At 36.8% G+C, this 21,057-nt stretch overlaps 5 protein-coding genes across 5 annotated transcripts in view; 2 read left to right on the top strand and 3 right to left on the bottom strand.

Annotated features, from left to right (window-relative positions):
- The window catches only part of LOC107043081 (neurogenic protein big brain), a 15,157-nt gene extending 9,241 nt beyond the window's left edge, over positions 1 to 5,916 (top strand). Inside the window, exons 3-4 of the mRNA XM_015264387.2 lie at positions 3,042 to 3,243; positions 3,733 to 5,916. Coding sequence (XP_015119873.1) covers positions 3,042 to 3,243; positions 3,733 to 4,869 — 1,339 coding nt within the window. The 3' untranslated portion in view covers positions 4,870 to 5,916. The remainder of the gene's footprint in view (positions 1 to 3,041; positions 3,244 to 3,732) is intronic.
- On the bottom strand, positions 5,820 to 8,167 carry LOC107043082 (transmembrane protein 50A). Its single transcript, XM_015264389.2, has 4 exons — positions 7,927 to 8,167; positions 7,683 to 7,789; positions 6,466 to 6,626; positions 5,820 to 6,151 (listed from the first exon to the last, which is right to left on the bottom strand). The coding sequence occupies exons 1-4, from the start codon at positions 8,023 to 8,025 to the stop codon at positions 6,045 to 6,047; spliced, it is 474 nt and encodes a 157-aa protein (XP_015119875.1). The 5' UTR covers positions 8,026 to 8,167; the 3' UTR covers positions 5,820 to 6,044.
- Positions 8,168 to 8,867: 700 nt separating this feature from the next.
- LOC107043074 (trimeric intracellular cation channel type 1B.1) lies at positions 8,868 to 13,518 on the top strand. The gene is made up of 8 exons (XM_015264379.1): positions 8,868 to 9,118; positions 9,997 to 10,153; positions 10,983 to 11,078; positions 11,153 to 11,241; positions 11,306 to 11,393; positions 11,498 to 11,618; positions 11,979 to 12,137; positions 12,848 to 13,518. The coding sequence occupies exons 1-7, from the start codon at positions 8,998 to 9,000 to the stop codon at positions 12,132 to 12,134; spliced, it is 828 nt and encodes a 275-aa protein (XP_015119865.1). The 5' UTR covers positions 8,868 to 8,997; the 3' UTR covers positions 12,135 to 12,137; positions 12,848 to 13,518.
- A 150-nt stretch (positions 13,519 to 13,668) lies between these two features.
- On the bottom strand, positions 13,669 to 14,994 carry LOC107043075 (activator of basal transcription 1). Its single transcript, XM_015264380.1, has 3 exons — positions 14,682 to 14,994; positions 14,355 to 14,550; positions 13,669 to 13,985 (listed from the first exon to the last, which is right to left on the bottom strand). The coding sequence occupies exons 1-3, from the start codon at positions 14,911 to 14,913 to the stop codon at positions 13,706 to 13,708; spliced, it is 708 nt and encodes a 235-aa protein (XP_015119866.1). The 5' UTR covers positions 14,914 to 14,994; the 3' UTR covers positions 13,669 to 13,705.
- A 4,092-nt stretch (positions 14,995 to 19,086) lies between these two features.
- LOC107043145 lies at positions 19,087 to 20,149 on the bottom strand. Its single transcript, XM_015264486.1, has 3 exons — positions 19,885 to 20,149; positions 19,350 to 19,586; positions 19,087 to 19,273 (listed from the first exon to the last, which is right to left on the bottom strand). The coding sequence occupies exons 1-3, from the start codon at positions 20,038 to 20,040 to the stop codon at positions 19,133 to 19,135; spliced, it is 534 nt and encodes a 177-aa protein (XP_015119972.1). The 5' UTR covers positions 20,041 to 20,149; the 3' UTR covers positions 19,087 to 19,132.
- Between the last annotated feature and the right edge of the window lie 908 nt (positions 20,150 to 21,057).

The raw sequence follows: 21,057 nt of genomic DNA, 5'->3' as shown, positions 1-21,057 counted from the left end.
AGTATTGTCATCGCAAGCGGGTCTCAGCTACCGTTCTATCAATTTCTCCGTGAACGATAAAACGTTCTTGTACTGTTAGAAATTTTTTGAAAATTGAACAATAGTTGCATTTGAATTCTTAATATTGTGAATTTGAATTAATTTAAGGGGTAACAGAAGGCCAACGTTTCCTGGAAATTTTTAAACAAATTTCAAACAAGTTATTAATACTTTTCGAACTCAAAGAACGATATTGATCTTCATAATCGTCTCTTAGAGATTAATGTGTTTCGATTTGTAAAAATATCAATAACTTTCGACAGGAAATTTGTTCAAAGATTTGGAAAAGGGTTTCATGTGAAACTGAAAATTGCAGTTCCATTGAATACTCTAGAATTCAACTGATTGTTCAATAACAAAATACATGAAAATTTCGTGTGATTGAGTGAGTGATTGTTAAAAATTTAAAGATTTTTTACTTGAAATTTCAGGAGTAATTTTGTTAAACAGTGTGGAGGGAGGGGGCGGGCGGCGAGGGGGCGAGATCGATCATGAAAATTTGAGGATTAATTTGTATCACGTGTCGGTGGGCATTAGAGTTTTGTTGAGCGTGGTGCATTACAAAGACATTACACATTGATGTGGAGTGATGATGAGGGGTAATATGGGGTATCACACGTGACCCGCTCCCACGGAGATTTTAAATCGGCTGCCGACTTACCCTCGATGTTCCCAGCATCACAGAACTTTACAATTAAGGGCAAACACTGAATTTATTTTTGGAGTTGTTTATTTTTAGATTTTTTTTTTCGACCGAGAATTCCAGTGTCTGAATGATTTCGGAATGAAAGAATATTCTCACGCACGAAAGAATTTTGGGAAAAAAATCTAGCGGATTCGGTGAAGAATTTTAGTAGATTTCCGTTGAAGTTCTATTGAAAGATTCTTTTGAAACTTCACTGCGCGTTTTTTTAATAGAAAATGCGCGATAGAAACTATTTTATCGAGAAAATCTGTAGAATTTCAACTTTTCCTATTGAGACATTTTCCCCGTTTTTTTCCGCTGTTTTTCCTCTATTTTCATTTAAAAAATCGAACATAAAAATTTGAGCGGAGGAATTTCTATAAAAAAAATATAGCAATAAAATAAGTTGCAGAGAAAAGAAGAATTCTATTGCTTTTTCTATGGAATATCTTACACTCAACATTTCTAAAAAACAGTTAGAATTTTCAATAGAAATTTAATGGTAATCCAATAGAATTTTTTCTGCAAGAATTTTTCCATGTGAATTTTATAGTGAATTTCTAGGTTTTTCAATGATTTTTTTGCACGTGTTTTTTTATTTATTAATCATTTTTTAATTGTTCATCATTAATAAATGGTGGGGGACAAGGTGTGAAGATCCATAAAGCCCCACATGTGACTGAATAAATAAATAAATAGATAAATAAATATTAAAATAAAATATTCTGATCCAACACCTCATCAAAGAACATTTCCAATAAAAATTCCCTCCTCTCATATTTCGCTAGAAATATTCAATATTTAAAATCCCTTAAGCGTTACTAATCTTGATTAGAATCATTAAACGCTGCACTTAAACCCAATTTTCCCCCGAAATAAAAAAAAAGAAGATTGAGACCTACAAAAAATGTCAAGTGAATTTAATCGAGATCAGTAGTTTAATCTATCGAACGACAACAAAGGAAAAAAATTCAGCGAGGGGCGGAAAAATGTATACGAACAAGTGCTCGAGCGTCTGCGGTGTGGGGAACGTATCAATAGCTCGTTAAACCTGCTTTCTCGAGGGTTGATATTCCCCGACCCCAATAACTTCGACACTTGAGCCTGAAATTTATTTAAAACGTATCACGCTCAATGTGAGCCGAAATACCCCTCCCCCCGCCCTTATTTCCCTCAGTCGTGTATCCACCCATATCCTGGGGTAAGCGAAAAAAAATCTGATTCATTGTTGGAGATACCGTGCGAAACGGTGGAATAGTGCACAGGTTGGACACAACACACTTCAGTCAAGTGCACGCGGGGGAATTTAATTTTAAACGATCAAAATTTATTCTCTGAAACATTTTTTTTGTCAAGTAAATAAAATAATCTTTCAAGATTTGCCTTCAATATTCAATTAGTTTTCTTAATTTTGTGATCCTTGGGCTCCTGAGAGTAATAAAATTCCTAAGATTTGAAGATGAAAAGTGCAAAAAATTATTTTTTCAAAAAATACAATGTCTTAACGAATTTTCTAAATTAACTGATATAAATTTCTCTCTAATCCAAGAGAGAGAGAGAGGGGATTTAAAAAGTTGAAAATACAGAAAGATCTTCAAACATTCGATAATCTTCGATTCATTCGATAATTCTTAATTTTAGGTTATGAAAAAAGGAAAATTGTTCTCTGAAACATATTCAGCTAAAAAAATTACTATCCAAAAATTTGTCATAACTATTCGTTTTTCCAGACAAAAAGTGATTTTCGACTCGAAAATTGAACTTGATTTATTAATTTTGAGATCCTAAAGGGACTAAGACTCATAAAATTCATAAATCAAATTCAGTGTCCGAGTAAAAAATCACAAGGCTCATAAAATTAATGAAGTTTACAGATGAAATTCAAGGGAAAAAGCCCTCTCTCATTTTAATCCAATTCCTCAACAAATTTTCTGAATTTCCTCGTTAAAATTCCTCTCATTCCCTCAAATTTCCCTTTACCAGAATTTATTTACTAAAAATTCTCGTCAATAATTATCGACCCTCATAAAAGGTCACATACCCGTGACCCCGGATGATTGGGAGTCACACACTCACCCCCCTCTCGTAACCCCTGGCTAATATAAACACTATAGCCCCCGGGGGAATCCCCTCCCCCCTTCCTCCCGAAAAAAAACACATTGTATCAGTGGTAGGATAATGATGTATCAATGGGGTTGAAGATACTCCAAATAAAAAACAATCACTCAATTGCCCGCATAAGGTGACCCATATGTGGCCTATAATTTTCTCGTTATGCATTCGATAATAATTCCATTGTTATTGCTCATTGTTTCAGGGTGACTGGTGTACAGGCAATGCCCTCCTCCACCGGCCGTCTCTCGGGCTCTATCGAAAAATTATTGCTGGAGAAGACACTCTCGGTGTTCATTGTTCTCGCTCATCTCAATTGCGATAGTTCGAAAAACCTCATGGGGTCCATTACATCGAGACCTGCTGCTGTACTCGCTGCTGCCTATACAGCAGCTACTTTGGTCGCGGTAAGTTAATTTTTTTAAGAATATCGTCAATGTCCCAGCAACTGGCATCTGGATCTCATTATGTGCGCTTCCCTTCATTATTCTCTCTCCCGGAATTTTAATCAATACAACAACTGCACAAGTATCACAAGTAAAACTTTCGAAACTCGGAGAAAAGACGAACTCCAATATAAAGCTCATGAAAATATTCTAATAAGTTCGAGAGGAGGATCGTTAAAATTCTTCAGTCAACTTTTAATCCGAGTTTATTTTTCTGCTGGTCCTGCATCCAGATGATTATTAATCTCAAAGAGAAATGCATCTTCAAAAACAGTTTTTATCACCAGTGTCTAACGTAAATACTCAACCGATCATTGAAGTAGTATGAACATAACTGAAATTGCGCTTAGAAATGAAAAATAATTTTGTAGAGAATTTTCGATTCATCTTCAGACCCACATAATCCCTCTCGTTTTTCCTGCCAAACTCACGAAAAACTCAAATTTCCAGAGTCCCTACATGAACCCCGCTCGCGCCCTGGGCCCAGCCTTCGTAATGAACCGCTGGGACAGCCACTGGGTCTACTGGGTGGGCCCAATAGCCGGGGGCCTAGTAGCCTCCCTCATTCACGAGTACGCGCTAACCCCGAAGCGTCCCCGTAATTCCGTAGACCTAGACGACGGCGACAACTCGTCAATGCGCTCGGAAGACGACCCCTACGACGACCTCGACAAAGCAACAGGCCCTAAATTCCCGGGCGGTTACGCCACCTATCGTCCAGTCACCGGGGCCTCCTCGATCTACTCGCCACCCCCCAGCGCCATCGAGCGCGTGGAATCCATCTACGGAGGCACAAAATCCCTCTACTGCAAGTCCCCACCGCTGACGCGTGCCAATCTAAACAGATCTCAAAGTGTCTACGCCAAGTCCACATCAGGGCCTAGAGAGGGCCTAGTCATACCGAAGCCAGGGCCCCTCGCGCCTGCGCAGAGCCTCTACCACATGCGCATTGGTCCCAGCACTCTCCCCCTCCCCTCCAGGGAGCAGGGGGCCTCATCGGTGTCATCTAGCCAACCGCCGAGCCACTCTCAGGCCCAAAATCATAACAGCACCAATCAAAATATGCAGAATCAGTTGCAGGCCTGTACCCAGAGTATTTACGGTATTCGAGGAATTTCAACGAGTGTTTCGACTCGAGAGAGCGGCATCTATGGGGTTACCTCTTCGAGTATTTACGGTAGGGCCCCTGTGCCCCCTCCATCGAGCTCCCAGAACTCTCAGAATTCGAGTCAGAGTGGACAGAGAGAGCAGAGAGAGCAGAGGGAACAGAGAGAACAAAGAGAACAGCGGGAGCAGCCTCTTGGGGGCCCCAATCAGGCCCAGGGAAATGGGCCCGAGGGCGCCACTGGGCCCAGAAGACCCGAGAGCATGTATGGACATATATCCAGGAGAAGTGATGACTCGGCTTATGGGAGCTATCAGGGGAGCAATAGGGGTAATTATGGAAAAATTCCGGGACCACCACCTCCTCCTGGCTGGAGTCAGACCGTACAAATGGAGCAGAACAGGCCCAGTCCTGTTGCTGGGCCTCTTCAGCAGAATCAGAATCAAAATTATCAGAGGAATTCACCTAATCCACAGTATTGAGAATTTTTATAATCAATTATTAGGGTTTTTTTAGCGGAGGGGAGAATAAGACGATTATAAAATGTGTTCTAGGGGTCGAGGGGAAGGAAAACTTAGAATGTTGAGGAATATTCATTGGGTTTTGGAGTCAAGGGGCGACGAAGTAGCTTTACTCTTCCGATAAATGTAGAATTCATTGATAACTACAAAAATTGATAAAAAATCGATTAGATTCAGAATCACGATTTTTTTCTCGATTTAACGACCGTTTTTTTATAAAGAAAAAATGTTGAAGAATCAAACATTTCTATTATGATTAAAGACTAAAATCTGGATTTTTTCTTCATAAAATGTGGAAAAATCGGTGAAGTTTTTGTCACTTCATAAAAAATGATCGCCCGTTTGAATGCAAGTCCCATTATTTATTAATGAAAGCAAAAAATTGTTTTAAAAACTATTTTCCATAATGATGATGCTCATTAAGCATGAATTTTTCCCTATTTTTCTCACGAAATTTAGTGAAAAAAATGAAAAAATTAAAATGACTAAATCTACAAAATCTTCGACGCAGCCTGTCGAAAGGGTAGAGCTACTTCAATACAGATCTGTTCTTTTCAAAAACCTCCAAATCTAGGGGAGACAGAGGAATTTGATGAGGATCTTGTTGAAGTGAAAGTGAAAACTACAAAAGGGTCTTCAAAAAATCGACGTCTCTCCTTAATTCTAGGATAATTTCTGAAAAGTACAGGATCATAAAAACTGTTCATTATTTAGTCATCTTTTTACAGTGATCGATACTGTTCATGGAATTATGTGTATAGAAAAATATTTCGATTGCTCATTTAGAAGTATTTTATGAATAAAAGACTGTATATAGGGGATTAATGAGACAGTGGATTGGCAATCCGAATATTTCATGGAAATCGAGGACAAAACGAACTGCTCCGTATCCCAATTAGTTATAATTTTTTTTTTGTATTTTTCATCTTTATTTATTATGTATAATTAATTCGTAAGATCACTAGGTCTTAGATTATAATTGTTGCATGTATGTGAGTATATCATTGAAGGGAGTCAATCAATAAATAATTTTAGAAGTATTGAAACAATTTCTTCGGCTTATGAGTTTTTTTGTCGTTAATTTTGTGGAAATTCGGGAGATATTGATGAATAATAAAAATATAGGTGGAGGCATTTTAGTTCCATTGATCCTCAGACCTGCCGAATTTGTAAGTCAATGAGCCGAGGAAGATGAAAATGCTTTGCATGAAGAGGGCGATTCCTGGCCAATTGTGTGGGGCATCTGATGTAAAGAGCATTAAATTATGAATTAATTACTCTGAATTTTCATTGATCATCGCATGCAATAAATTCGAATTTCAAACTATGATAAATCATTTTTTGTTAAATACATTTTCTTTTTAATGAGAAATTATCTTGATGATGACTGATGCTGCGGGGAAATGTCAAGAGTTTTTTCTTCCAAGAGAATTTTCTCAACTATAAAAAAAACATCTTCGACACTTTCCCCTGGACTAGAATGACTCAGTATCGAGATAATTTCGCCAGTTGATTTTAATTTTATTCAGAGTTGAATCACTGGTCAAAGTCACTTGCCCTTGGCAACAAAATCAGCGAATAGAATCCAGCAGGCAGCAATGACAGCAGCGAATCCCAGGACAAACCCAACGAAGAGCCAGAGTCGGGCTCCTCTGGCACCCATACACCCACCGTTGTAAGCATCGCCTCTGATCTGGGCATTTGTCACTGAATTCACCCTGAGAATAAAATCTATTTAAACTTCTACTCTTTCTAAGATACTGGAGTAAGATAAAATCGAAGTATAGAAGCGAACAATAGCTGGAAAAAAATTGTTTTTGTTCGTTTGCTCTGCAGACGCTTAAAAAGTTGATGGTAGTCGGTTTTTTTTGTCAAAAATAGAATAAAATGTGGAGAATAATAATTACGAACATGCATAATGCATAATGAGGGAAGAAATAAAAAAAAAAATTTTGTAAATAATTAATACCAATTAATAATTAAATTATTCAGGATAATGGCAGTGTTTTTATGATGAAAAAATGACGAACAAACGATTCCTTAGGAGGAACAAATAAAAAAAAATTTCCTCCTTAGGAATTGTTTGTTCGTCGTTTGTTCGTCCTGAAAACACTGCTATCATCATGAATCATTACCATCTTCGACTATTTTCTTTTAATTGGTTATAAATCAATTGAAAGAAAATAAAATTCTTGCAATTATTCAGAATAATAGCAGTGTTTTCAGGACGAACAAACGATTCTTCAGGAAAAGCAATCAATAGAAATTCTTTTTTTATGCACGACTGAAAAAAAACTCAAAAGTTTAGTTTTGGAAGAAGATTGATGAAATAATTTATAAAAAATACATTTTTCACCATAAAAATCATTGGGTCCAAATCTTAAAAAATTTATTCATATTTCCAATTTTACCAGAAATCCATTTCGTGTCTAAAAAAAGGTTTCCTAAAGTTTAAACAATTTCAATTATTTATTCGTAAACAACGAATGTTTAAGAAAATAATAATTCTGTGGAAAATGTCATGTGAATGACTGAATAAAACGAAATTGGCTATTCTCAAGTTGAATTAGAAAAAAGGAAATTGTACTTGTTTTTTCTACATTCTGTCAATATTTTCATCGTCTCTGGGGCAAATGAACAATAAACAATTTTTTCCGCTGATTCTTCGGGTTTATTCACATATAATCGATCTTCGACGTTTGAGAGATCCCACTCTAATAGCTTGGGACTTTCAAAAATCATAGTAGTCTCCCCTCAAAGTCCCATCTACTTACATAAACAGTGATAACGTCCCCAAAACTCCACAAACGTGATAAGCACTGACCATCTCTGTGTGATACTTGGCATGAGCGTCAATGATAAACCACCAGCCCGTGAAAAACTGTTCGAATAAATGCAAAAGAAATCGTATTCATAATTTCCAGAATTGTCCTCTATTTTTTGAACCCTTCGATTTTCGAAGGAATAGAAAAATTACGTTGAGATACTCAGGAAGTAAACAAATGACTCATTAATTACCAGAGTTCCAGCGAGCATCGACATGAGAGCATTTCGCTTCTCACCAGCTTCAAACCACACGCAGGAAGGCATCTGGATGTTCTCCAAACACGTTGCCATCTTTCTGAATTAACTGACGATTTTTTAGGAAATAATTTCACTTCTCTTTCTTTTAAAAAAACGGAAACACTTTTTGATGTTTTTGGAGTGGCTGAGGATTCATCAAACAGTAACCTATAAGTGGAGAATGACAGCTGAGCAAGCTGAGGGCTCAGGTGGTTCAGCAGGGTGTGATTTTACCTAGTGTCAAGCTGAAGATTTTTCTTTCCAATTCGCCGCATTTTTTTTTAATTTTCGAATATTTTTCAGCTCCATTTTAATCGGTTTGATCATTTTTTTTACGTAAAAACTTTAATCCTAGTTTTTAATTGAGAATAGGTGAATTGTTGGTGTCCAACAACAAATGTAATTACGAAAATCTCCCTTAGATTTGGAAATATTCCTCAAAAACTCAACTGGGAGATAAGTCGACTTAAACCGTTTACCACTTCGCTACTGATTTGTTTATGCAAAAACTTGAATTAAAAATAGGCAACATTAAAAATAGGAATTTTTGGATCCATAGAAATGAGTTTTTGAAGAATTTTGTAATTTTCCTTTCATTCCAAGATGATAAAAAAAAATCAGTGAGTGGCAAAGTGACTCACCAAAGTGAAAAAATTCAAGTGCTCTGGAGGAAAAAAAAAAAAAATTAGAGATGGTAATAAGTGTTGATAAAAGCTAATGTGAATATTCCAAGATGATTAAAAAAATCCACAGAAACCGGGACAGTGTCAGTTACTGGGACGTTGACGGTAGTTCAATAAAATACGAAATGACTGTCGGCGCTAGTATCACATTAAATGTGCCTATGTGTATGTTCGGAGTAGTCAATAAAAATACCATCCATGCAATCAGTCGAGTCTCGTGTCTCGGCACCGCCAGGCCGAGTCCACGTAAAACGCAATCGTGCAAAAGTCTTCTCGAAAATATTCATCATTCCCCAGTGAATTATCAATTCATTGACAGAAGTGAGGGACGACAGCACTAACCATGGATGCAGAGGCATTCCTGGACATGGCCAATCAGGTCATTAAATTGAAAATGTTTCCTTATTTCGATGTTGCACACGATGTACTCTGTGCACTGCAAGTTAGAGAGGATTTGGGACCCGGTAAGATGTTAAAAACTCCCGTAGAGCTGAAGTCTAAATTTAAAGTGGACCAACCAATCCCTGAGAGACGTCTACCAAAGTGTTCATAATTTTTTTTTCAGCCTTTTAGAATTTTTTATGACTCTTCAAATGACACTTTTGCACTCCAATTAGCATTTTCAATTGACGATCAGTGATAATTGATTTCTCATTTATTTTAATACTTCTAATTCGAGGGCTTTAAGGTAGTCCTGAAATTCTTCAAAATTTACGAGAATTTTCGCGCTTTAGAATTGATAACAATTTTTTCATTGAGTTAATTTCCTCTTTTTAATTTAAACATTCAAAAAAACTCTCAATTCAAGTTTTTATTTCGTTCATTCCGACGAGAAAATTTATTTTTCGATAGTTTGTAAAGAAATTGTTTTTTAATTGAACTATTCTTCGAATCGATAATCATTCCCTAGAGTAAATTTCCCCTTTGCTAATTAAAACTTGAAAAAATTCCTCAATTAACGTTTTCATTTCATTCATTCATGCGAGATTCCAACGAAAAAATTGACTTTCCGATAATTTCTAACAAAATTGTTTTTTGAAATTGAATTATTCCCTTCAAAAAACTAAATTTATGTTAATTATCAAAAATTGAAAACCTCTTGGCGCAATTTTTACGTTTCTACATCAACTGTTCTGGCTGCTGAAGCTGATCTATTTTCGTATTTACCTTGATTTTCCCCTCAGCACTATATCCAGTGTCATATGGAGGATCAATTATCCCTTTGTGAATTAAAACGTCTCATAAATCCAGCAACAATAATCCCACATTCTACAATAATACGGATGAATGGAGAAGACCGAAAATTGATTAATGTTTGATAATTTTTTTTGCGGAATAAAAGGCGCCCAAGCATTCTCGCGGAAACATCCGCTGTCATGCTGGCTCTCAACGATGCTCGTGGTATTCGCTGGAGGAATGTTATGTAATGGATTACTTGGAGAACCTATACTTGCACCCTTAAAAAATACCCAACAAGTACTATTAGCAACTGCAGTCTGGTAATTGATACTAAGAATCTTATTCAACCTATCAATCATTGAAAAAAAAATCTTAGTTGATTTAAAATGCACAATTTTGATTTATCAAATTCATTCAAACCTGCACGAAAATATTTCCCTAATACCATTTTATCAAAGTTTCAAGATAACATAGATAGCGTCGTTTGATTTATCATCCAAGTATTTTAAAAATAAAAATTGCGATTTTTCAATGTCTTGAAAGTTTTAAAATTGATATATTTTTTCAAATAATGAAAGAATATCCATCAATTCACTTTCTACCCTCACATTTTTGATAGAATGCATTAAAAAAATAGCAAAGAATAAAAATCGGAGACGAAAAATTTTATCGGTTTAATATAATGTAATAATTAATCTGAGTCGAACTGAATTATTCAAAATCAGAGCACTTGAATTATTCAGAATAGAAGATAAAAGAGAACAGCCCGCAGAGAACAGATTTGGATAAAAACCGTTAGATTTAATTGAATTACGAGGGTGACAAATAATTATCTTTATTCTTTTTATTGCATTTCTCATTTGGCGGAGTTTCTAGGCGCTCGGTTCTTGGTTATTTAATCCGGAATATTTATTGCAAAGTTGAGAATGATTAATAGCCGGACAAAATTAATTAGAAATTCCATGCGACGTTACAAATGACCCCCGAACAGAGTTAAGACCCTGGCAACTAGATTAAACAAAATCGAACTTCAGCAAGGAAATAATAACGAATAACATTACAAAGCATATTCCTAATTTATTAGCAAAAATACCTATACTATATCAAGAAAAAAGCAACTTCCCATTTGTTTAATCTTGCACACTCCAGGTATTTTATTTTCTACATGCCATGGGACATCGGATACAAAGTAGCAAAATTTCTCCCAGTTAAGATTGTGTGTTCTGCTATGAAAGAAATCTATAGGTGAGATATTGAGAAAATACTATTCACAGAATTTTTCAATCCATCGATAGAACTGAATAATAATTTCCTTCCAGGTGTAAGAAAGTTTATGATGGTGTCACACACGCAGCCAAACTCTACCCCAACGCATACCTCATTATGATATTAATTGGAACACTCAAAGGTATTCAATATTGATATCAATTAAATTACTGAAAAATCATCGAACTGTTTTTTTTATCAACTAGGGAATGGGGCTGGCTTCACGAAACTATTTGAACGTCTGATTCGAGGAGTCTGGACTCCAACAGCGATGGAGTTCATGCAACCCAGTGTGTAAGTGAAGAAATATTTATCGAAAACGTGGCTTGAGTTCCCTTATCTCACTAGAACACTCCCCTATCCATAAATTTCTAATTCTCCTTGAATTATTCTTTCAGATACACCAAAGCGTCTCTCGTAGCTTCCATCATCTTCGTATTGGATAAAAAGACTGACTTCATTTCAGCACCTCACGCACTCGTGTACTTCGGAATTGTTATATTCTTTGTGTACTTCAAGGTAAGTGAACTCAACTCTCATTGATTTTTAAAATTGTAATTCAGTTCTTTTATTCAATCGATTTTTCTTTATTTTATCTTGCGCTAGGCATTTGACTGAAAAAATTTTCAAGAATTTTCGTACCTGAGAATTAATAATAATGATTTCATATCAATTAATAATAATTATTATATTATCTTGTTTAATGGAAACTTTTCAATTAAAAAAAATTGTCAATTCATGTTTTCGTTTTGTTCACTCATACGAAATTTCAAGAGAAAATTTGTTTTTCGCTAATTTGAAAGGAAATAGTTTTTCAAATTGAATTGTGAGTCACTTTGAGTGGAGAATTTATTAATTATGGCTCTCTGATGCTTCTAGTTATCATCAATCCTACTCAATATTCACGATCCCTTCGTGCCATTTGAGAACTTGTTCTGTAATTTATTCCTGGGTGGATTATTCGACTGGATGGCGAAATTCTCAGGTCGTGGACAAGCTAAGGACGAGAAAGCTGATGCCAAAAAAACTAATTAAGCTGTAAGTATCTCCCTTCGAATATAAAAACTTCGAAAATTAAGGGGGACCTATTGTGAGCCTTTGCAGTCACATCTCTCATACGTTGAAGATCGATTACACATGTCTAAAAACAAAGAGAAAGTGCAAAAAAACAATTATTTATTATTCGTTTGCCCCGCAGGCGTTTGAAATCTTGAAAATAGCCCAGGGCCCTAAATAATCAAGCTACAAAAAAAAATTTGACCCGTAATTCGACTCCTAATTAGCCAATTTTATTTATGTTTAAATAAAAAATTGCACTATCTGTGCAAAATAACAGTAAATTTATTGTCAAGAAAGAAATTGTGAACCCAATTGATTATTTAAACAAATACGAAGTTGGAAAGAGTAATTTGTAATTGTTGTCTCCAAATTTTTTGAAAAATTTTGAAAAAAAAAAATTCTGTACTTCAGAAATTGGAGACTGGACCATTTTCAATATTTTGAATGCCTGCAGTAGAAACGAATGATAAACAATAATTATTTTGCACTAATTCTTCGTTTTTGTACGTAATAAAATCCCCTTAAATTATTAAATTGGAAAATAAATTCTTTGTTAATCATGCAATTACCTCTGGTGGTTTGAGAGGAAAGTATTCAGATAATTGCATAATTACACAGATATTATGTGTCCCTCCACTCAGAACTGTAAACACCGTTGAATAATTAATCGTTTCTTCCCTCTCAACTAGCACAACAATCATCTCTGGGATAGGATTCTAGTCAAAATCCAAGTATTTCCTCAACAGCTGTGGTATCCAGCAGAAATTACCACTAAAACCGAATTTCAAACGAAAAAACAAACGAAGTTGACAGTATTGTGCCAATGAAACCACCGAAACGTCAAGTGACAGCAGTCAAGTAACATTTTAATCTCCTAAGAAATGAAAAAACGTTCTTGCCAGTATACGAAATATCCTAGTGCACTTAAGACACCTTCATGGGCATGAGAATCACGAAACCTTCGAAATTTACGTGAAAATCAGAAGGGAAATCAAATATTTTTATATACACTCGTGCGATTAAATTTTTGGCAATTTTTATATCTCAATCGAGAGAATTCGCTTGAATTTCAAACTCAAAATCGTGTAAATAATGCTAATGATGAATCAGTACGTCCTTCCAATCATGAAATATCCATTTTTTCATCGATGATATAGATTGTAGATTTTTTGAAGTGGACGAGACATTTTAAATCAAAATTTTTGACATTTTCGAGTTGTATTTGTACTAGAGTGTTGAGTACTGCGAGAATTCAAGGGTTTTATCGTGGATATGTGCAATTTTTATGTCTTATAAGAGCCAAATACAATTTTAAATCATCTGTACGAATAAATAAATTATGTTAAATTATGAAACTGAATTCATGACCTTTAAAAAAAATACGTTTGTGATATTTGGGATTTTGAAAGAGTTATCAAAGAAGATATTGATGAATAAAAAATGATCATCAGTCCCTATTTCCCTCCCGATTTCCCTCCAGGACAAAAAGCCCTGAATAAATACACAAATGCACATTTTCTGATCCCTTTAATCTAGTAAACAGTAAATCAACTGAAAAGTGACTTGAGAAACTGTGTGCGGTCTTCACTCTCATTCTCATTCTTTCTCTTCCTAATTTCCATGTCCGTTTCCCTCTGCTTAACCTCGGGCATAACGAAATTTGTCGTTTCCCCTTTCTTCTCCTTGATCTTTAATTTTTTACTCCTGTCCACGTTGTAAGAGAAGAAGTTGACCTCTCGTTTAGCCTGCGCTATTTCTGTGGTTAACCTCTGCTTATGAACAGCTTTCTCGTAGGCTAAACGCTCACTCAAGTGGACCCATTTGAATCTACAGAACCCAACAAATTCGGTTAATCAAGAACAATTTCGTTCAACTATTGAGAAATTGTTTAATTCATTTTTTTTGTAATTATTTTGGAAAGGAATGGTTTTCTCTCCTTTGACATTTTCTTCTAAATTCACTCGTAACTGATAGAATTAAAAAAATATTGATTGAAGAATAAAATTTCTTAATTACTGAATTGTTCTTCTTTCTTGTTATTTAATTATTTTTAGGAGAAAATAGCAAGAGATCTCTCGACATTTTCATCTAAATTCCCTCGTTATAAAATAAAAAAAAATAGTAACTGATAAGTGAAATTCCTTAATTACTGAATTGTTATTCTTCCCTGTTCTTCAATTATTAGTTTTTTCCTACCTTGGAAGGTACTTTATGTTCCAAATAATGTCGAAAAATTTACTCTTCTTCCTCGTGGATATCTGTGTGTTATTCAGCGTTGCTGCTACGTATTTCGCAATTTTTTTCCTCTCAAATTCTACCCAACCCTCAGTGAAGTACCTCGAGGCCTCTTTCCTCTTTTTCTTCGGTTTTGCTCCATCTTTCTTTTTATCGTCTGAGGATTGAATTTTCATTGTTAAAACGTCTATTCCCTGCTGTCTCTCTTCGTCATTCGTTCCCGAGTTACTTGATAAATCCAATGAACTTTTGGAGTTAAAATTATCCTTTAATATGGGGTTTTCTTACCTGCATTGCTCCCCAATTGTAAATAAACCCTCCCCACTTCTCCGTATTTTGAAAAAATCTCCCTGACAGTCGTCACATTCATGTATTTTGGAATGTTAGATAAATAAACAATTCCGCGTTTCTTTTTCTTCTCGATTTTCAGTCTCTTGGTGGAAGTGGTGGGCCCAAGAGTGTTATCGACACTCTGGGAGTCGTCAGACATTGACTGATCCGATTCCCCTCCGTTTGACATTGTGGAGCAGTTTTAATTATTTAAAAATTGAGAAAACACGTGGGGATGTTAGTAAACAGTTCGTTCAGGTTTTAGGTTAGGCGCATGGTTTCGAACACTCACGTGCACTCACGTGGATGAAGAACGACTATCTTCGATCTAGATATAATTATCTAGAGGAGTCTGATAGGCAGATAATTCCGCCAAAAGTGTTTAAAAGTCAAGAGATATTAATTTTTCTATAGAAATTATTCGACGTAAATTTTTCAAGTTTTTTTCGCTGTATTTTCATTTTTTTCGAATAATAAAATCAGAGGAAAAAACTTGGAAGATTGTTACTCAAGAATAATTATAGAACTAAACGCAATAGAATTGGTTGTATGGAAAAATCAACATTCACATAATTTTGCTATGAAAGTTGAATAATTTTTAATAGAATCCGCGCAATAATCGAATCGCATTTTATGATAGAATTCTCTTAGAGTTCCCTAGAGAAAGCGATGGGATTTTCTTTCATTTTTTTGTCGTAAGTGAATCGAAAGTAGAAGTCTTCCTCTTTATAATGAGTCCAGATTGAGTTCAATTAATGAACTTATTTCCAAGTTATGAACATTCGAACAAAATTCAAGAGTTCATTTTCTCCCACCCAGGCCTATTCAACTTCTCGAGGAAGTCACGGATGAAAAAATTCAATAGCAAAAGCTAGCGAATTCGTTAGAAAATTTTATTAGATTTTTATCGAACATTCTATTGAAGAAAAAGTCCATAGAATTGGATTTTCCTATGTAACTTATTCTGTTGAGATTTTCCATAGAATTTTCTTGTCTCAAATTTTCAATTTTTTTTGTTTGATTTTCTTCATGAGAAGGAAAGAAAAATAGAATGAAAAAAACTTGGAAAATTTGAGCCGAGGAAATTCTATAGAAAATATCTCAATAGGATAAGTTGCGTAGAAAACTCGAATTCGCTAGGTTTTTCTATTAAATTATTTCCATTACTCATCAATAAATAAAGGGATTGCATTCACTCACCGGCGTTGGATGAAAACAACAGCTCCGTTTTCACCTCTCCACCAAAACCTACCTGCATTGTAATCCGTAGTGTTGAATCCCCCGATGATTCCACGATGGTGACTTGGAGTTCAGTCGTTCTCCTCAATTTGAGAAGTTCCTTCTCCTGGAAGTTGACACTGGAATCAGTCAAAATATCACAGCACTAGACACTTCACTCTTCGAAGACACAACAATCACCTCCAACATTCCACAAAAAAAATCTAGATTGACAATGGCAGCCTTTGACTCAATTATTACTCAAAATCCTTTGTCCCACATTAAAGTCACCTCGAACCCCTCAAAAATGGGTCCCCCATGTAGTTTTTGGATTTATAAAGTCTCCCTTCGATTTTATAATTTTCTTTTCATCAAAACCCGCACTAAATCACAATAACCACTGTAAAAAATCACGATCTGTCCAATGATTCCTCACAAACACCACAGAATACTCCCAGACTCCACTAGACCTTCAGCAGACAACAATCAACTGTCTCTGTTGACGAACAAAGGCCTCATTCCGGCGTGATGTGCCCTCACAGTCAATTCTCATGTCGAAAATCTCCTTATTTGTCTCAGAAAACTGATGAACTTCACCAAGTTCTTTGTCTCACGCCAATATCACTTCGAAGCTCCCCAAAAATGAGTCCCTAGAGTCGTTTTTGGATTTATAAAGTCTTTCTCTTCGATTTTATAATTTTTTTTTCATCAAAACCCGCACTAAATCACAATAACCACTGTAAAAAATCCCGATCTGTCCAATGATTCCTCACAAACACCACAAAATACTCCCAAACTCCACTAGACCTTCAGCAGACAACAATCAACTGCCTCTGCTGACGAACAAAGGCCTCATTCCGGCGTGAAGTGGCCTCACAGTCAATTCTCACGTCGAAAATCTCCTTATTTGTCTCAGAAAACTGATGAACTTCACGAAGTCCTTTGTCTCACGCCAATATCACTTCGAAGCTCCCCAAAACGGGTCCCTCATGTCGTTTCTGGACTTCTAAGGTCTTTCCCTTCGATTTTATAATTTTCTTTTCATCAAAACGCGCACTAAATCACAATAATCACTGTAAAAAAACCCGATCTGTCCAATTATTCCCCACAAACACCACAAAATACTCCCAAACTCCGCTAGACAACAATGAACCGTCTCTGCTGACGAACAAAGGCCTCAGGTCTGATGTGCCCTCAGTCGATTCTCACGTCGAAAATCTTCTAATTTCGCCTTTGTCTCACGCCAAAGTCACCCCCAAACACTCTAAACGACTCCTGTCCCCCAATTTTTCACGAATTATCCTCGAAACTTCACTGGGCCGGCGTTTTTACATTGTGAAGCCCTCCGCGAGGCGCCGGAACGAGTCCCCCACAAAATACTGGGAATTCTCTCGAGCATACAAAATGGCGGCGCTTGGGTGGCCCACGCATGCGCGCGGCTCCCAGCGCTCTGCGCATGCGTGGGCCCCTCAAGCCAACGCCATTTTGAATGCTCGCCGCAGTTCCCAGTATTTTCTCTGGCATTCGCGTCGAGGGTTCGGGCTGCGTGTTACAACGTGAGAATTATCGGTTCGGCGAGCGTTGTGGACGTAATACGCGGTGTGGTGACGAGAAACGGCCGACGCCGGGTCCAAACAGATACAAAACTAAGGAAAAGCAGTCGATCAGAGGGTTTATCAGTCGTGAGAATGGACTCCGAGGGCTAGTGTTTTGTTGTTGTGTTTTGTTGGATTGAGAAGGCTCGAAGTGCTCTGAATAACGTAAATATTATCGACTTAGTGGGTGTGAATTATTATTATTGGATACTTTGGGGCTTTTTCGTGATAGTGGACACGGAGGATGGACATTGGCTACCGGGAGCTGTGGCTTGTGTGCAGAAAGTGGATGTTGGCGTCTTGAGGGGTCTAGTACACTGATGAGTCTTTATTTTGAGAGAATAGAGTGAATTGGGATGAGGATTGGCATTTCGGCGAGTGTTATAGACTCGGAGGACTAGTGTAGTGTTTTGTTGGGTGAGGATTGCGAAGGCTAGAGCTGCGTTGAATAAAGTAATAAAGTAAACAACGTGGGGAGAGGAAAAGAAGGAATTCGAGCACCCCAAACCAAACAAAAGACTCGGTGGACGCATCGCCCGATGATTTTGTGCAGTGACAAAGGATTTCGTGGAAGTGATAAATTAGATTGAATATTTTGGGGGTTTTTTCGTAATAGTGGACACGGAGGATTGACATTGGCCACCGGGAGATGTTGATTGTGTGCAGAAAGTGGATTGTTGAGCACTGAAGTGCCTAGTGAAGTGTTGAATCGTGATTTCAAGAGATTGTGGAAATGTGTTGTGGTTAAGGATATCCAAGTATCTTTTACAGATTTTACACATTTTTAATTATGAAATTGCCAATTAAATTGCGTGAGAAAAAATTGAAATAAATCATAAATATTCAACGTCATTAAAAGACATTTGCACATTTGCATTTGCTGTACATTATGCATAGAATTATTATTTTTTAAACATTCGTTGTACATAAATTATTTATAGAAAATGCTCGTGATTTTGAAAAATTGCTATTTTTAAGTTATTTCATCAATTGTCTTTCAAAAGTAAACTTTCTAATTTTGGTCCACATTTTTCAAATGTTTTCTAAAGTTTTAATATCGAGATTCAAATTCAGACCTGCGAAGTTTAAACAATAAAAGTAATGATTAAATGAAAATAATGAAAATAATAAATGTAATAGCATTTCACCGAAGAAAAAATAAGCAAAGTACTTGGATATCCTTCAGTGCATTCTTGGTGTGTTGTGATCAGAGAGCAGTCAAGGTCAACCGTCTAGGAGGTGTGCGAGCACTGGAGAACTGCTGGTATGCCGTTGCAGAGATGAAAACGTAGCTGTTGTTTTTATCCAACGCCGGTGAGTGATTCCAACTAATTCATTTTACTGCACTAGAGATTCGATATTCCTTTTTACAATTAACTGGTTATAATCATTCTCATTGCAAAAGCGATACGACTTATTGAATTACACCAGCATTATCATTTGGCGGACAATGAAATCTAGAATTTCTCTATTACTCAGATCATAAGCTACTATTAGCATGAGGGGATGCAAATGAAGTAGTTCTCCCTCGTTACAAAACCCCCGTTTTTATTCAATAAAAATCAGAAGATATCTCTTACAAAAAATCTCAATCACTCATTCTCTGCTCTGCTTTTCCTGGAGCAAATCCACATAAGATTTCGCCAATAAATCATCATTAGAGATCCCCAATTTAGCGAGAAGATCATTACAAATGACTTGGCCCTCCTCCACGCTCTGATGATCCTCCAAGACGACCTGGAAGAATCATTAAAAATATTCAATCTCATCGACGATTTAATGCTGAATTGATTGATTCGAATCTCAATGTCACCTCGATTTCTAGAAAATCTCCCAGGCCAGTGACTCTGTCAATGTGCACCCTGGACTGTCCCACCATGTACAGGTGCCTCGTCTTCTCCACGACTCCAGACGTTCCATTGACCTTTCCCAAAATTTTCTTCAACTCGTCGCACGATTTTTCAGTCGCCAAATCCACGAGTGAATAGTCTGAGAGTTTAGGCCCTTGTGTGTCCGAACGCTCGTAGTAAACTAGCACACCGGTGCCATTCTGTGAACAGACAACAATAGAGTTAATAAAAATTTCAGAATTAAGACCTCAATTGGGCGCCGGATAATTCAAATCAATTCAATTATCTCAGTAACAGACGAAGATAACGAGATAATTCGCGACTCTAGAGCAGATTAAATAAAGAATTATCTCACAATCGGAGGGAATAAATAATAACAATTCCAAGCTTGAAGATATTTAAAATAAACTACAGTCTGATTGCGAAGGGAATTGGCGTCCAATGAAGATTGGTATTTAATTATTTTCTCCGAATGATTCTTTCCGGCTTGCAAATAACCTCAAAGCATCTGAGCTTCAGGCGTCCTTGGGGAGTCTTAAAAAACGTGTCTGTCTGGTGAATTATTGTTCCATCGCTGTGACTCAGTTCCTTGGCCCTCGCGTGGGCTGCCACTGCATTCCTCAACACTGCTTTGATCTCAACGTTCCTCAACATGATTTAATAAATCTAGGATTCGAACGTAGAAAGGGTAGTAGAGCAGGGGCGGGAGGTCGTTTGTACGATCTCAGATGGACATATTCTAGGAAAAATGCCGACAGTACGAAAGGTGGTGGAACAGATGGGCACAGAATTTTCGGATCACAGATCCGGTGGTTAAACAGGGCTCGGTATTGGAGATATCCTCAGGAAATGTACCAGTCGACATTTTTAGTGCTGCGGCACGGTGAAAGATCGCGGGATTATTCTCATTTCAAGGGAAATTACTAACTGAATTAAACTGGCCATCGGGCAGTAGAATATGATAAACTGAATGCGCCAGTGGAAAAGTAAATGAGCTATTAGCAATGGGAGAAGGGTTTTGCACGGTGCATTGGGAAATGATGGCGATCTTTTGAATGGTAGTCATCAATTTTGGGCGAATTTTTTACGCCCACTCGGATGTGTCGGAAATTTTATTTTCACCTGCAGCCAGGGTATCAGATTATGGATTTTTACAGGGGGAAAGTCGACTTCCCGCAAAATCGAATTTTTACGCCAAGTGAACGTTGATTCCGTATCTACTAACGATTCTAAGGCCAATGAAACACTCGGAGTCACCAGATATGTCGAAATAAAAAATTGAATTTTCCCTTGGGGCCAAGGGGTCAGATCTTGGATTTTCCCCGGGGGAAAGCCGACTTTCGCCAAAATCGAATTTTTTCGCCGACTGAACGTTCATTTCGATAATTCAGGCGACGGGCTACCCAGAACTCTCAAAAGTATTCGGAATTGAAGAGCGAGTTTCGAAATGGCGTGCAAATGTCTCTAAGGATGATTTTTTAACCAGAGGAGACTCCTAGGCTCACAGGAAATGTTGTCCCAACTCTACTTTTCAATTGAAAACAGACATCATCTTTGGAGACATTTGTCATGTTTAGAGGCCCTAGCACGCCATTTCTCGACCCGCTCTTTCATTTGAGCCCAAAAAAACATTCATATCTTGTCTGACATCGCTGCTACAAACTCGGGTCT

Source organism: Diachasma alloeum, unplaced genomic scaffold (genome assembly GCF_001412515.2).
Source record: "Diachasma alloeum isolate Michigan unplaced genomic scaffold, Dall2.0 Dall_scaffold_00547, whole genome shotgun sequence".
In the NCBI taxonomy this organism is placed as follows: domain Eukaryota; kingdom Metazoa; phylum Arthropoda; class Insecta; order Hymenoptera; family Braconidae; genus Diachasma; species Diachasma alloeum.
The sequence above is the reverse complement of the archived record's forward strand: the minus strand, read 5'-3'. Positions and strand labels throughout refer to the sequence as shown.